Genomic DNA, 13,375 nt, shown 5'->3' with positions numbered 1-13,375 from the left:
CAAATATATTGTTTCTTTGTCTAAAAGGTATAAAAACTGCATGCTTTGGACACGTCTTTGAGTCTATGGGCTCCCTTACAAAGGAAATTAAAATTTTTTTCTCCTGTTAATATGTCTTATATCAATTTAATTATTAGACCAGCCAAAAAACAGAAAAGTTTTCCTTCCTTACACAATCCTGTTCAGAAGAGTCCATAATCTCACTATTATTCTTATGATGAACATATTCTTTAAAGTCCACTTCACGGTTGAGTGACCTGGAACACACATTTATTTCTTCAATTTTCATAGTTTACAGGTCCATAAACACCACTCAAGGCTACACAATGGCTTTCTGCTGCCAGTAACATCAAATCCAACACCGTAGAATTATTTGCTAGGCCATCTCTCCTTTTTAGTGCTACCTCGCCATTGCACATTTTGTCTTCATTTCAGCAAACAATTAATGAGCCTGGACTCTGAGCCAAACTCTTGAATCCTATGTTTTGTTTCTCTCCAGCTTGGCATTTTCACTTCAACTAGCCCTAAGACAAAATGGGTGTCCTTCAAATTTCCAAACAGAAGGCTCCCGAGATGTTTGGCAAGCACTTGGCATAACTTTCTGCTGCTCCAGACCTGGGATCCACAGAAGAGACGTCTTGGGTCAGTTCCTCCAGCCCCGCCTGGCACTCCTTTTAGTCACTCTCACCCTCCCCCTCCCAAACCCCACGTACCCACTTCAATACAATGTGCTCGGAAACCTGCTGAAGTGTGCAAAGTATTATTTTGCAAAGCTCAGTATTATTTGAAGAAATCTCTAGGTATAAACTCTACACAGAAAAACAATAAGACTTTCTTCGCGTAGTATTTCGTTATTTAGAGAATATTTTCACGTGCATTTCTTCATATAATTCTGAATTGGAATTATCACCTAAAAAGCCAAAACTCATAAATTATCTTTCAAGCTGTCTATCCCAGCCTGGTTCATAAAAGGGCACAAGGGAAAGCCTTGCCTCAGTGTGGCCCCAGTTTCTGAGTTTCAGTCTCCAAAATGGGTGAGATCTCATGCCAGTTCCATCTGTTCTGACTCACTTCCTCCTTGCCCTGGTCTCCGAGACTGTGGCCTCCACATCTCCACTCTGAATCCCTCCACTAGGCCTTTCTTCTTTCCAGCTCCCTGCAGGCTTTGGGTGAACTAATTTCTCTCAACTCCCTTTGTACTAGGAACATAAGGTCCTTAATGTCTATACCAATTTCCAAAGAAAGCCTCCTTTACATGCAGCCACTCAAATCCTGAGTCTGGGATAGATGATTTGTGCATACAGACCTTTATTCTTTTCAAACAACAGTAATATTAACTAATAATTATTGTCTATGTGACAGGCACAGCACTCTGCTTTACACGTATTATTCCATTATATCTTTACAACAAACATTTAAGTTAGTAAGAATATGCCCATTTACAATGGAGAAGCTGAGAATGAATTTAAGCAACACTTAACAAGAGCATCCAGCTGACTTCAAAGCCCTGAGCTGTCTGTTTTCAGACTCTCATCACTCTTTTATCTTTTGACAGCTTCACAATACCATAAATTTAATTAAATCCATCCACAGAGACGTAGAATTTTTTATGAGAACCCCCAGGTTTCTTCCTAATTCCGTACCCCAGTATCACCTCCAGCAATCCTACTGGATCTCAGAGGATAACCACTGCCATCCTTGCCTTGATCTCCCCCAAGAGAACGTTAGCATACGCACAGCCTAGTGCATTCACTTTACTTTTGTCAGAGGTAAATTGAAAGAAGCCATGTTTCCACTACAATCAGGAAAAAGAAATTTTCACCACAAGTCTACAGCTCTTCACACATACATGGAAATATCGGTCATATGTTCTTTGCACTAAAGCAGAGGTTCTCAGCCTTGACTGAACATTAGAATCACCTTTCAGAAAGTGTGGATACCTGGGCCTCCTGCCCCAGAGGAATTGAAGCAGAATTTCTGGGGGCAAGGCCTGGGTGGGTGCAGGTTTTGTTTTGTTTTGTTTTTAGTACCAGGTGATCCTAATGAGAACCCCTGCCTGGCTTTCTCTTTGCCAACCCACATCCATTACCATTTTCTAGAACTGACTCAAAATCATCCAGATTCTATCCGGAGCATCTAGCACCAGCACTTGCCAAAGAGATGGCCGTTTTCTCTCCATACATCCTCATTAGCTCCTGCCCAATAGAACACTAATTTACTTTGTCTCCTCTGTGTATCCAGTCTACCCATATCACCATGGAACATCTATATGTTATTCTAGAATTATCGTTTTATTATTATCTCGTTGCATACAGATCTGGCTTACTTAAACAAAATAGTAACTATCTCATCAATGGAGGCTATGCTTTATATTTTTTGCCTCTTTTAAAACTCTTTCCAAAGAGTTTTTAAACCTCAATGACAGTAAATGGATGTAGAACTTACTCCTTTTGCTTTCGTTTTCCTTTGATATGAAAGTCAAATAGGCTGCAGAGAACAGGGTGTTGAGGGCTGAAATAAGAGGAATATGTAGCCTGGAAAAAAAAACCAAAGATGTCTAGTAAGCAAAAGTGAATTTATATATACATATGGCAGACTGATTACCAGTCAAAATGAGTAATCCTTTTAGACATGAGCTCATTCAAGCATTAAATGACTTCATTCAAAACTTTCCTTTGGGAAAAGATGCTGGAGTCTCTGTGTTATACAAATCCAACAGTCTATTTGGAATCTTCAGTCAAAAAAAGTAGGATTAGATGAGTCCAGAGCTCTACTTTCATTTTGAGCATAAAGTTGGCAGCCTGGATCCTGCTAATAGCTGTGACCTTAATATGTCATTGAGTCCATCGGAGCTTACTGACTCCCAGAGTTCTCCACAGTAATCAAGATAATCAAGATAATAAAGATAGCTAACGATGGAGTACTTGCTGCATACCAGGCACTGTGCTGAGCATTTTCCATGCATTATTCCACTTAACATTCACAATCGTTCCTTGACATGGGTGCTATCCCCAACTGAAGAAACTGAGGCTCACGGAGATTAATTTGTCTGAGATCACAGGGGGAACACATTTTGGTGAAAATGTATTCAAGTCTAGCTCAAATGCCCATCTCTCTCACTCCACATCTGTAAGCAGAGTGCATGATTCCTGGCTCCTCTGACACTTCATGCACACACATTTTCACACTTCTCCCATTGCAGTGTGTTAATCGTTTTTGCATGTCCCTTCTAGCACACTGAGAGTATCTTGAATTCAGGGTTTGGCAATTAGTAGATGCTCAAGATATCTGCCAAGTTAGTGCTATAAATTCTCGTTTAGTTCTCACAACAACTTTGCGAGTAGAACTATTCTTGCTTTCACAGATAAAGCTCAGAGAGGTTAAGCAGCTGACTCAATTTCACACAGGAAGTAAAAAATGGAGTCAGGTTTAGATCCAGGCATCAGACTATCCCTACTCTATGCTGGCATCACTGTCCACTTACTTGCCAAACCAACCCAGAAACCAGTGATAAATTAACTAAACGAGGAGACCATTAGACTGAAGTGGCTCTAATGCTATGGTAGCCTACTTAAGCAAACCAAAATCTAAGCCTATTAATGTCTCAAGGTTATGAAATCAAAACGCTAAAGACAACCAATCACAAACAGCCAGCCAGGCTTTAAGCTATAGCCAATAAATAACTTCCTCGGTTTGTTTCTTTTTTCTCTATAGTCTCTCCCAGAGCTCCCTTTGGTAGAGCACTGCTAACTAACCACTTCTGGGTTGGCGATGCCCCATTCAAATTGACTTTTGCTCAGATGAACTCTAAATTTTTCATATGCCTCAGTTTATCTTTTAACACCAGGAAGCCATTCTCTATAATATTTCCCTGCTCGTGATTCTTGCCCATTCCCCCACTTTACTTTAGTCATTGTTCAGTCCTTCACCTTGTCCCCATCCCCTCGATCACCACCATAATTCAGACCACCTTTACTCACCTGGATTACTATGATAGATAAGGTAGAAGATTTGGAATTTTGGCTGACCTCCAAAATAAAAAAATTTAAAATTATGGATTACCTTTTTAAACTACAAGCATTTTTTATCATCTCCTTTAGTAATAAAGACATGCTTCCATGCACTCAGCCCCGAGTAGCTTAAATCATGGTTCACTGAGAAGATAGAATTGTATTTTCACCCTGTGACATAAATTTCCTTATGAGGATCAGCACACTGCTCTAGTCCTATAAGTTGTATGAGGCAACCAGATAGTCTCCAACAGTCTAACTTCATTTGCTGATTACGTTTCACCAGTTTGTTCCAGAGTCTGCCATTTCAGACCCAATTGTGATAACTGCACTTGTCTTCCTGAGTTGTTGTTGTTGTTTTTAACACATTTCATTACTCAGTCTCTCCAGGGCTGGTCCCTTGCCTTGTTCTTGCCCTCACTAAGCTGCATCCACGAGATCAGTCAAACTAGGTTTCCTGCCTACTTACCTTGACACTGAATAAGTATCACATGCTATTGATGCCTTTTGCCGTGCTCTGACACCTGTGGAAACACTTCATCACATTGTATTAAGACCTTTCTGGCTGCTTGTCCTTTGCTGCCAGCATCCTTCAGATAACTTCCTCCCATGCTCCTGAAACAGATGTCTTCCCACTGCCTGCATCATCTCAGGGGGTGGGACTTTATACAAGTACTAGAACTAGTTTAGACCCAACCCATAAATGTCTGTTTGCTATCTACCTCTTGCAAACACAAGAGAAACTTCTTCAGAACAAAGGAAGTCAGTCATTTTTGGCAGACTGCTCAATTTTTTCAACAATGAAGCTTCTATGAATATTAAGGTCTCCTGCTCTTCTGAGAACCGTGGAACAAAGTACTCTAGTTAATATTCTCAGATGACCGCCAAGCAGAAAGGTCACACTGGTAGGAGTTCCATGTTCTATTTAAAGAATGAATGTTCCTTAGATGGGAAAAGCAGCAATATATGGCCAGAGTTTTAATGAGGCAGGGAAAGATATGCTGTGGCAATATTATATGGTAAATGAAATTGTTCTCTTCAAAAATGAGACTGGCTCTTTATTCTGTTTTGCAATTCCACTGAAAGTTATTGTCTTCATTTTGAGTATTGTGAATTATTTATTAGCACTATATATTTAACTTGTTAAATGAAGAAATGTGTTCTTGTATGAGAGAAAAAGAGACCTGTTTTAGTCTTTTGGAATTATTCTTTAGGAATATTTCTAAAAGTTGGAGCTATGTTTCAAGGAGGAAATGAGAATCATGAGAAAATGAAATAATCTCTTTCCATATTCATTATGTTTACAAGTCAATGCCATCTAAAAGTTGATGGCTGTAATACAGACTATTTCTTTTCCCTCTACCTACACTCCTTTTTCTTCTGATTGTCTTCCTCATCTAGAGGAAAGAACTCCCAAAAAAACTACATGATGGTGGATAGAGGAGGGGTCGGTATTATATTATAGAAGATGTATTTCCTGCAACATGTTGCAGTAAAATCCAGAAACAAGACTGCTTAGAGCAGTCCCAGTACAGTTTAATATTACATATCAAGGCAACAGTATTCACAATTTAATGTCGAATGCACTGGGATTATATTTTTTTTTACCGTTTTTTTCCTGTAGTTAATAATTGTTTTTTAAAATTTGCTAAATTTTCTTTGTCTCTATTACAATTCTTCCCACATTTTCCAATATTCTATCAATCCAATTTTCCACAAGATCAGTCAAATAAGGGAATGTATCAGTTCCAAATCCAAACTAAATGAATTTTTTTTTATTTTGCAAGGGCTAGCCATATGTTTTGAAATTTGAAATCTTCACATTTTCAAAATAGAATGTTTATGAGCATCCCTTTAGAAAAACATAAAATCCATTGAAAACTGTATATAAATCATACCATATTCAAGTGGGAATGCATTGCTAGGAGGCAGTAGAGTTTAGGGGCTAAGTCTCCAGTATTACAGTACCTAGCATCGAGTCCGAGTTTTGTGCTCACCTGAAACAGGATTCTCACCTATTTGTACCTAGTTTTCTCATACATAAAATGAGGATAATAGTACTTATCACAAGGATTGTTGGAAGTTTAACTTAGATAATATATGTAAATCACTTTATATGTAATGCCTGATACAGTAAATAATCAGTAAATGTTAGGTTTTATTTAGCACAACAAAAGAAGAAACAATTAAAAAATACCGAAAGACTTTCTCTAAAGCTCGTGTATGAAAAATGTGAACACAAAATTAAAAGGAAAATAATAAGTTAGAATAAAGCATTTGCAGCATGTACACTAGAGCAAAAGGTTAACATATTTAATACATAATAAACCTTGGATAAAATAGAAAAGCAGGCAAAATACATAAATTGGCATTTTATAACAGAAATAAAACTGGCTAAAAGGAAACTTATCTGCCCTCACTTGTAATAAAAATTGCACATTAAAATATAATGATATATAAAAAAAGAGAAGACACAAATTACTAACATGAGAAATGAAAGAAGGGCCATCACTACTGACCCCATAACCATTAAAAGAATAATAAAGATATATTATAAACAACTCTATGACCACAAATATGATAACTTAGATGAAGTAGACTATTTTTTTGAAAGATCTAATATACAAAAACTCATACCAAGGAGAAATAGACAATCTGAATAAACCTATATCTATTAAAAAAAAAAGAATCAGTAATTACTAATCTTCCAAAACAGAAGGTACGAAGCCAAGATGGGTTTACTGGTGAATTATACCAGACAATTAAGGAAGAACTGATAGCAATTCTCTACAATCTCTTCCAGAAGTAGAAGCTGAGGCAATACTTCCTAATTCATTGTATGACTCCAATATTCCTTTAACAGCAAAATTAGATTAAAGAAAGGAAAACTATAAACCAATGTCTCTCATAAATATAGATTTAAAATTTCTCAACAAAATATTAGCAAATCAAATCCAACAATGTATAAAAAGATTTATAGACCATGATGAAGTGAGATTTATTCCAGGTATATGAGCTGGTTCAACATTTGAAAATCAATTAATGTAATTGATCTCATGAACAGTCTAAAGAAAAAAGTTTGTGATTATATCAATAAATGTAGAAAAGTCACTTGGAAAAAAAACCAATATCTATTCATAATTTTAAAAACTTCAACAAAATAGGAATAGAGGAGAATTTCCTCAACTTGATAAAGAACATTTCCAAAATACCTACACTTAATGTCATACTTAATGAAAACTAGATGCTTTCTCCCTAAGATCAGGAACAAGGCAAGGATGTTTGTTCCCACTCCCTTTTGACATTGTATAGAAGTCCTAACTAATGCAATAAGTTTTTTTTTTTTTTTTTAAGGAAAGAAAAAACACATGGATTGAGAAGGAAGAAATAAAACTGTCTTTGCTCAAAAATAACATGATCGTCTATAGAAAATCCCAATGAATTGACAAAAAAACAACTCTTGGAACTAATAAGTGATTATGGCAAGGTTACAAGATATAGGTTAATATACCAAAGTAATCACTTTCTTATATACTAGCAATGAACAACTGGAATTTGAAATTTAAAACACAATATCATTTAAATTCACCAAAAAAAAGAAAAAAGAATATTTAAGTATAAAGCTAAAGAAATATGCACAGTATCTATATGATGAAAACTATAAAACTCTGATGAAAGAAATCAAAGATGATCTCAATAAATAGAGAGTTATTCCATGCTCACATATAAAAAGACTGAATATTGTTAAGATATCATTTTTTTCCAAGTCGGTCTACAGATTCAACTCAAACTTAATAAAAATCCCAGGAAGTTATTCTGTGGCTATCAACCAAGTAATTATAAAGTTTATATGGAGAGGCAAAAGATTAACAATAGCTAACATAATATTGAAGAAGAACAAATCCAGAGAACTGACACTATCTGACTTTAATTCTTGCTATAAAGCTATAATGGTGTTGTATTGGTGAAAGAATAAACAAACAGATCAATGGCACAAAATAAAGAGCCCAGAAAGAGACCCAAACAAATATAATCAATTGATCATTGACAAAGTAGTAAAAGCAATTCAGTGGAGAAAGGATAGCTTTTTCAACAAATGGTGCTGGAACAAATGGATATGCCCATGTAATAATGATGATGATGATGATGATGATGATGATGATGATGATGATGATGAAAGGAATAATCAACACAGACCTTACACCTTTCACAAAAATGGATCATAGACCTAAATGTAAAATATAAACATCTAAAACTCTTAGAAGATAGAATAGGAGAAAATCTAGGTGACTTTGAGTTTGGCGGTGAGTTTTTAGATTCAACAGCAAAAGCACAATTCATGAAAGAGAAATTGATAAGTGAGACTTCATTAAAAGTAAAAACTTCTGCTTTACAAACTTGTATCCAAAATGTAAATAACTCTCAAAACTCCATAATTAGAAAACAAACAACCCAACCAGGCAAAAGATCTGAACAGATATGTTACCAAAGAAAATATAGATGGCAAATAAGCACATGAAAAGATGCTCAACATCATATGTCATTAGGGAATCGTGAACTAAAACAACGACACAACTATCAGATAGACCAAAATCCAAAACAATGACAAAATCAAATGCTGGCAAGAATGTAGAGCAACAGGAACATCCATTCATAGCTGGTGGGAATGCAAAATGGTACAACGACTTCAGAAGACAATTTGACAGTTTCTTACAATGTTAAACTTAGTCTTACCATACAACCCAGCAATCATGCTCCTTTGGTACTTACCCGAATAATTGGGAAATTATAGCCACACAAAAGCCTGCATTTCAATGTTTATAACAGCTCTATCATAATTTCAAAAACATGGAAACAACCAATATGTCCTTCAATAGGTCAATGGATAAACAAGCTGTAGCACATCCACATAATGAAATAGTATCCAGTGGCAAAATGAAATGAACTACCAAGCCATGAAAAGACAGGCATGAAGCTTAGAGGCATATTATTACTAAGTCAAACAAACCAGTCAGAAAAGGCTACATACTTAATGATTCCAACTAGGTATATGACATTCTAGAAAAGGCAAACTATAGAGACAGTGAAAAGATCAGTGTTTGTCAAGGTTGCTAAGGAAGAGAAGGATGAGTAGGTGCAGCACAAGTATTTTTAGGTTAGTAAAACTATTCTGTATAGATACTGTAGCTGTGGATACATGATATAGTGATGCATAATGATACATGACACTATGAAATGTGGTGGGTACAAACCCATAGAATATACAACACAGAGTGAGCCCTAATGTAAACTAAGACTTTGGTTAAAATAATATATCAATATTGGTTCATCAATTTAACAAGTGTACTCCACTAATGCAAAATTTACTAATTGAGGTATTTGGAGGGATGGAGAGCATATATGGGAACACTATACTTTTTCTATAAATCTATGAAATGTGGTGGGTACAAACCCATAGAATATACAACACAGAGTGAGCCCTAATGTAAACTAAGACTTTGGTTAAAATAATATATCAATATTGGTTCATCAATTTAACAAGTGTACTCCACTAATGCAAAATTTACTAATCGAGGTATTTGGAGGGATGGAGAGCATATATGGGAACACTATACTTTTTCTATAAATCTAAAACTGCTCTAAAACAGTCTATTAATTAATATATATTATATGATATTATATATAATGATATAACATGTTTCACCGATGACATTTCAAAATTATTTTTATATTACAATATTCACTGCTGGTGAATATTCTTCATTCAAGGCTAGTTATCTTTTTTAAATTGCATATATATTTATACATATATGTATATATAATTCATACGCGCGCGCGCGCACACACACACACACACACACATATCTTCTTTAAAACCTCTCTTTGCTTCTCAGTGCCCTCTACTGAGAAAAAAGAATTAATATTTATTCCCATATCTGTAGACCACAGCAGTTCCTAGTACATAGTATGTACCCTATAAATATTTGCTAAATCAATGTTGAATGATGTGTCAAATGTTGAATGTAGATGACTAACAATGAATGCACTAAAATATGCTGTCATCAAGCCCATATGTATTTCTCCATCTTACTTATAAGGCTATGATAACAGGCATTGCCAAATGCCTTGCTGATACCAAGATCCAGTGTGCCTATGGCATTCCCCTGCTACATTAGACTGATAACTATCTTGTTATCGAATAAGAAGGAAAAAAAATAACGACAGTTAAACAGTAAAGGGCACATGAGATGTGGATTAAAAAGCACAGTGGTTCATTTAAATTCTATTTCCCAAGTGCCCTTAAAAACAAAATAGATATTTGTTTGAAGTTATCTGGAAGCCTTTCTAAAGTTCTAGGTAGTATGGTTATTAATATGGCCCTACAGTATTTTATTATTATTATTCCTTACAAAGAAAACAAATATTTTTAAGTTCATCTTTGAGTAAACCTGAGAACCTATCTGAAAACAGACCACCGAGCTCTACCCAATTGTGAAGAAATATTAAAAACCATCAGATCAACTACAGTATCAGTATGTTGGTGTTAAAATATACCCAATCATCTGTATTCATTGTAAGCACCATAAATAAAATAAAAACAACAACTAAAAGATACTTATGAGGCGTTAAGGCTTTAAGAAGCTGATATCAATGAGCTACTAAGAAATGAAAATTCATTAAGAATTCTGTACTTAAGAGAAGTGTTAAAATTTGCCATGACAGGGAGCTGCTACTCAATACACCATCTTAGCTTCCATTCTTGGCTTGGCAAGACTCTGAGAAATTGTGCCAAAATTGGCCTATCAAAAAGAGATGCTGCATTGCAGAAGCACATAAGTTTTCAGGCTATGCCAGACTGGACGTTGCCTGGGAAACTGGCTTCTGCTATAGCTAGACAGGAAAGTGTTCTTGAGGGAAGGATAGTTTCAGAATTCTCTATCCCTGGCACTGTTGTAGCTTCTGCTTACTGGTCTCCTATTCACCGCCCCAATTTGATCTGATTCTGTGTTGTCCCTGATTCCCAGATGTTTGCTTGAATTTGACTCCTTCACTGTCTAGACAGAAATAAAAACAATAACTGCAAAGATGTTTGGTTTTACCAATACGGTCCTTTTTTTTTTTTTTTTAGCCAATGTTTGAAAAACAGAATATATCTCATAAAAAAAGATCTATATTTACATCTTTTCTTTTTGAAAAATTAGAATAGCTGGCAATGCTGAGGCCATATTTCCCCATGAAGCAATCTGCTAGAAGTGGCTACTGCTCACTTAAATAGCACATGTGTTCCCCAGTTTGCCACAATCCCCTCTATTCCCTATTGCACCAACACTGAGGCTGAGTGTTAATGTTCGTTTACCATTATACTTTTTATTTGTTTTTTTCCTTGTGGTATAGAGGTCTTTTTCTCTTTCCATGAGGAGTGGCAAAACAAGAGATATAATAAGAACTTGAAGAATGTCAAGAAAAATATACACTATAATCTTGGAGGAAGTAGAGACTATTTATGCATGTTTAATCTGCAAAGTGAGTGTACATACAAAGAACAGACCTTACCCATTTATTCTCTTATATTTTGTATCTAATCTCTACAGCTTTTGGAGTTGCCCAACTCTTGCTCTAGTTCTCGGACATCTGGGTGTTTTTGGAGTTTGTATTATGCTCTGGATTTATCCCCAGTCTTAGTTCGCTGCCTAGTTCTTCAATCCGCTACTACCTACAGACCAGGAGTGGCAGATCATACAGCTAAAATGTAACGGTTCTGGTGGCTCTAATTGCTCCTCCTCATTTGCTGCCTCACTGTCTGCAAATAAGCTGATATGTATAGATGAGCCATAACATTTCCTTCTAATTTAGCAATAAATGCTATATATTCATTCATTCTCAGTATAAAAAAATCTGAATATCCTAGCTCAGTTTTCTCCCTAATTTAACTGATAGTTTTTGTTGTCATTATTTTTTGTTTGTTTTATGAAAAAGAAGGAAAGGGAGGGAGAGAAGAAGGGAGAAGAAAGAAAAAAAAGGAACAAAAAACACTATCAGTCCATTTTAACTACGATGTTATCAATAGTTGGTATCAGGCCTAGGGTTTTTGCTCTACCTCCTCTCTCATTCAGCCTACTGGAGACAAGGCAAAAGTTCAGTTTCAGTTTGTGCACTCTCTCTTTATATGAACTGATTTAGAAATCGTAGATTTCTTGAAGGACCTTATATATTTTTTTTTTTAAGTGAAGAAATAGATCTGAGTGTGGTCATGAGTGCTGCACCCCTAAATTCCAGTACCCCCAGGTAACTAGATGGCTTAGCCAGTGTCTGCTCCCCGTTATGGGAGCAGTTGGGTGTCTGAATGGCCAAGGATTTTGACAGACTCATCCAGAACTGGAGCTGAAGCTAACTTTGTTGCACTGGAGTAAAATGTTGGAAGGTTCGAATGTTCAAGTTGGAAAGTGCTTTGAATGGGATATTAACAAACAATTACCAAAAAATCTCATTAAGAGAAGGTGTAGATGAGGTTACCCTGGTGGTTTCTAACTGAGGACCTTCAGGAAAAAAATCTTTTCAGGTCCTAGGTGGTACTCCATGGTCAAAGCACCAACAAATAAGGGACTTTAGCCTGAAAGTGACAGACTGAGAGCTAAATTGGTTTTAAGTCTTGTCCTAAATATGTAAAATAAATGATTAGTATAATACCAACGTTGGTCTGAGTAAGCAAGTTGGATTGGTTGAGATGAAGTGAGCGAGCTGGCAGACAATACGTAATTTCTTCTGAAAGAGGAAGCCCTGAGCCACCTCTACAGAGCAGTCTGAGGCCACAAGGGCATGCCTGCCAGCTGGCTGAGTCTGCTGCCCCCACCCAAGCCCACTGACGGAAGTGCTGTCTCTCTCCTGATAGGACAAGAATGACCCAACAGATCGGCAAGTGGCCAAGAGGAACTCCCAACTGCCTTTTCCTCCTCTCAGCACGAGTGACAGTGGGGCATACCCCCTGACCTCTCTTCCTTCTTCCTCTGGACCAAGCGATGAAGGGACATGACAATAAGGAAGTCGTCCTTGCATGAACATGTAAGTATGCATTCCTCATTATCAGACACAACCACAGGTAAAGATTGCATCAAGCTTGTGAGCTGGATCCTGGTCCCTAGCCATCAATGAATACATTCCCTATCTTAAGACAACCACTGAGAGAACTTATTCGGACAAAATATTTGGAGTTTTCTCCCTTTTGGAGCTTTTCCATTTAAAGAAATAATAAGCTCTTTCTCTAGTTTTCTTTAACAGATTCAGCATATGATGGGCAAGGTTCGTAGATTTTTTTCTTTGCCTACTTCCTCTTAAAATTTAAGTCTGTGGTTAATCAAACTCTGCAA

The 13,375-nt window shown here is 36.4% G+C and overlaps 1 protein-coding gene across 19 annotated transcripts in view; it reads left to right on the top strand.

The window, feature by feature from the left end:
* Positions 1–13,375, top strand: part of PCED1B (PC-esterase domain containing 1B) — a 145,483-nt gene that overhangs the window by 74,930 nt on the left and 57,178 nt on the right. For 18 of the 19 annotated variants that reach the window (XR_001517327.2, XR_003047780.1, XR_003047782.1 and 15 more), the window contains exon 3: positions 12,901–13,070. Coding sequence is in view for 5 of the 19 variants with exons in the window: in XM_015593188.2 (XP_015448674.1) it covers positions 13,063–13,070 (8 nt within the window). In the remaining 14 variants the exon portion in view is untranslated. Of the gene's footprint in view, positions 1–505; positions 643–12,900; positions 13,071–13,375 lie in introns of those variants that run through there. The other variant, XM_015593187.2, reaches the window with a different exon arrangement.

Source organism: Pteropus alecto, unplaced genomic scaffold (assembly GCF_000325575.1).
Source record: "Pteropus alecto unplaced genomic scaffold, ASM32557v1 scaffold196, whole genome shotgun sequence".
Lineage (NCBI taxonomy): Eukaryota > Metazoa > Chordata > Mammalia > Chiroptera > Pteropodidae > Pteropus > Pteropus alecto.
This window is presented reverse-complemented; position numbering and strand designations above follow the sequence as displayed.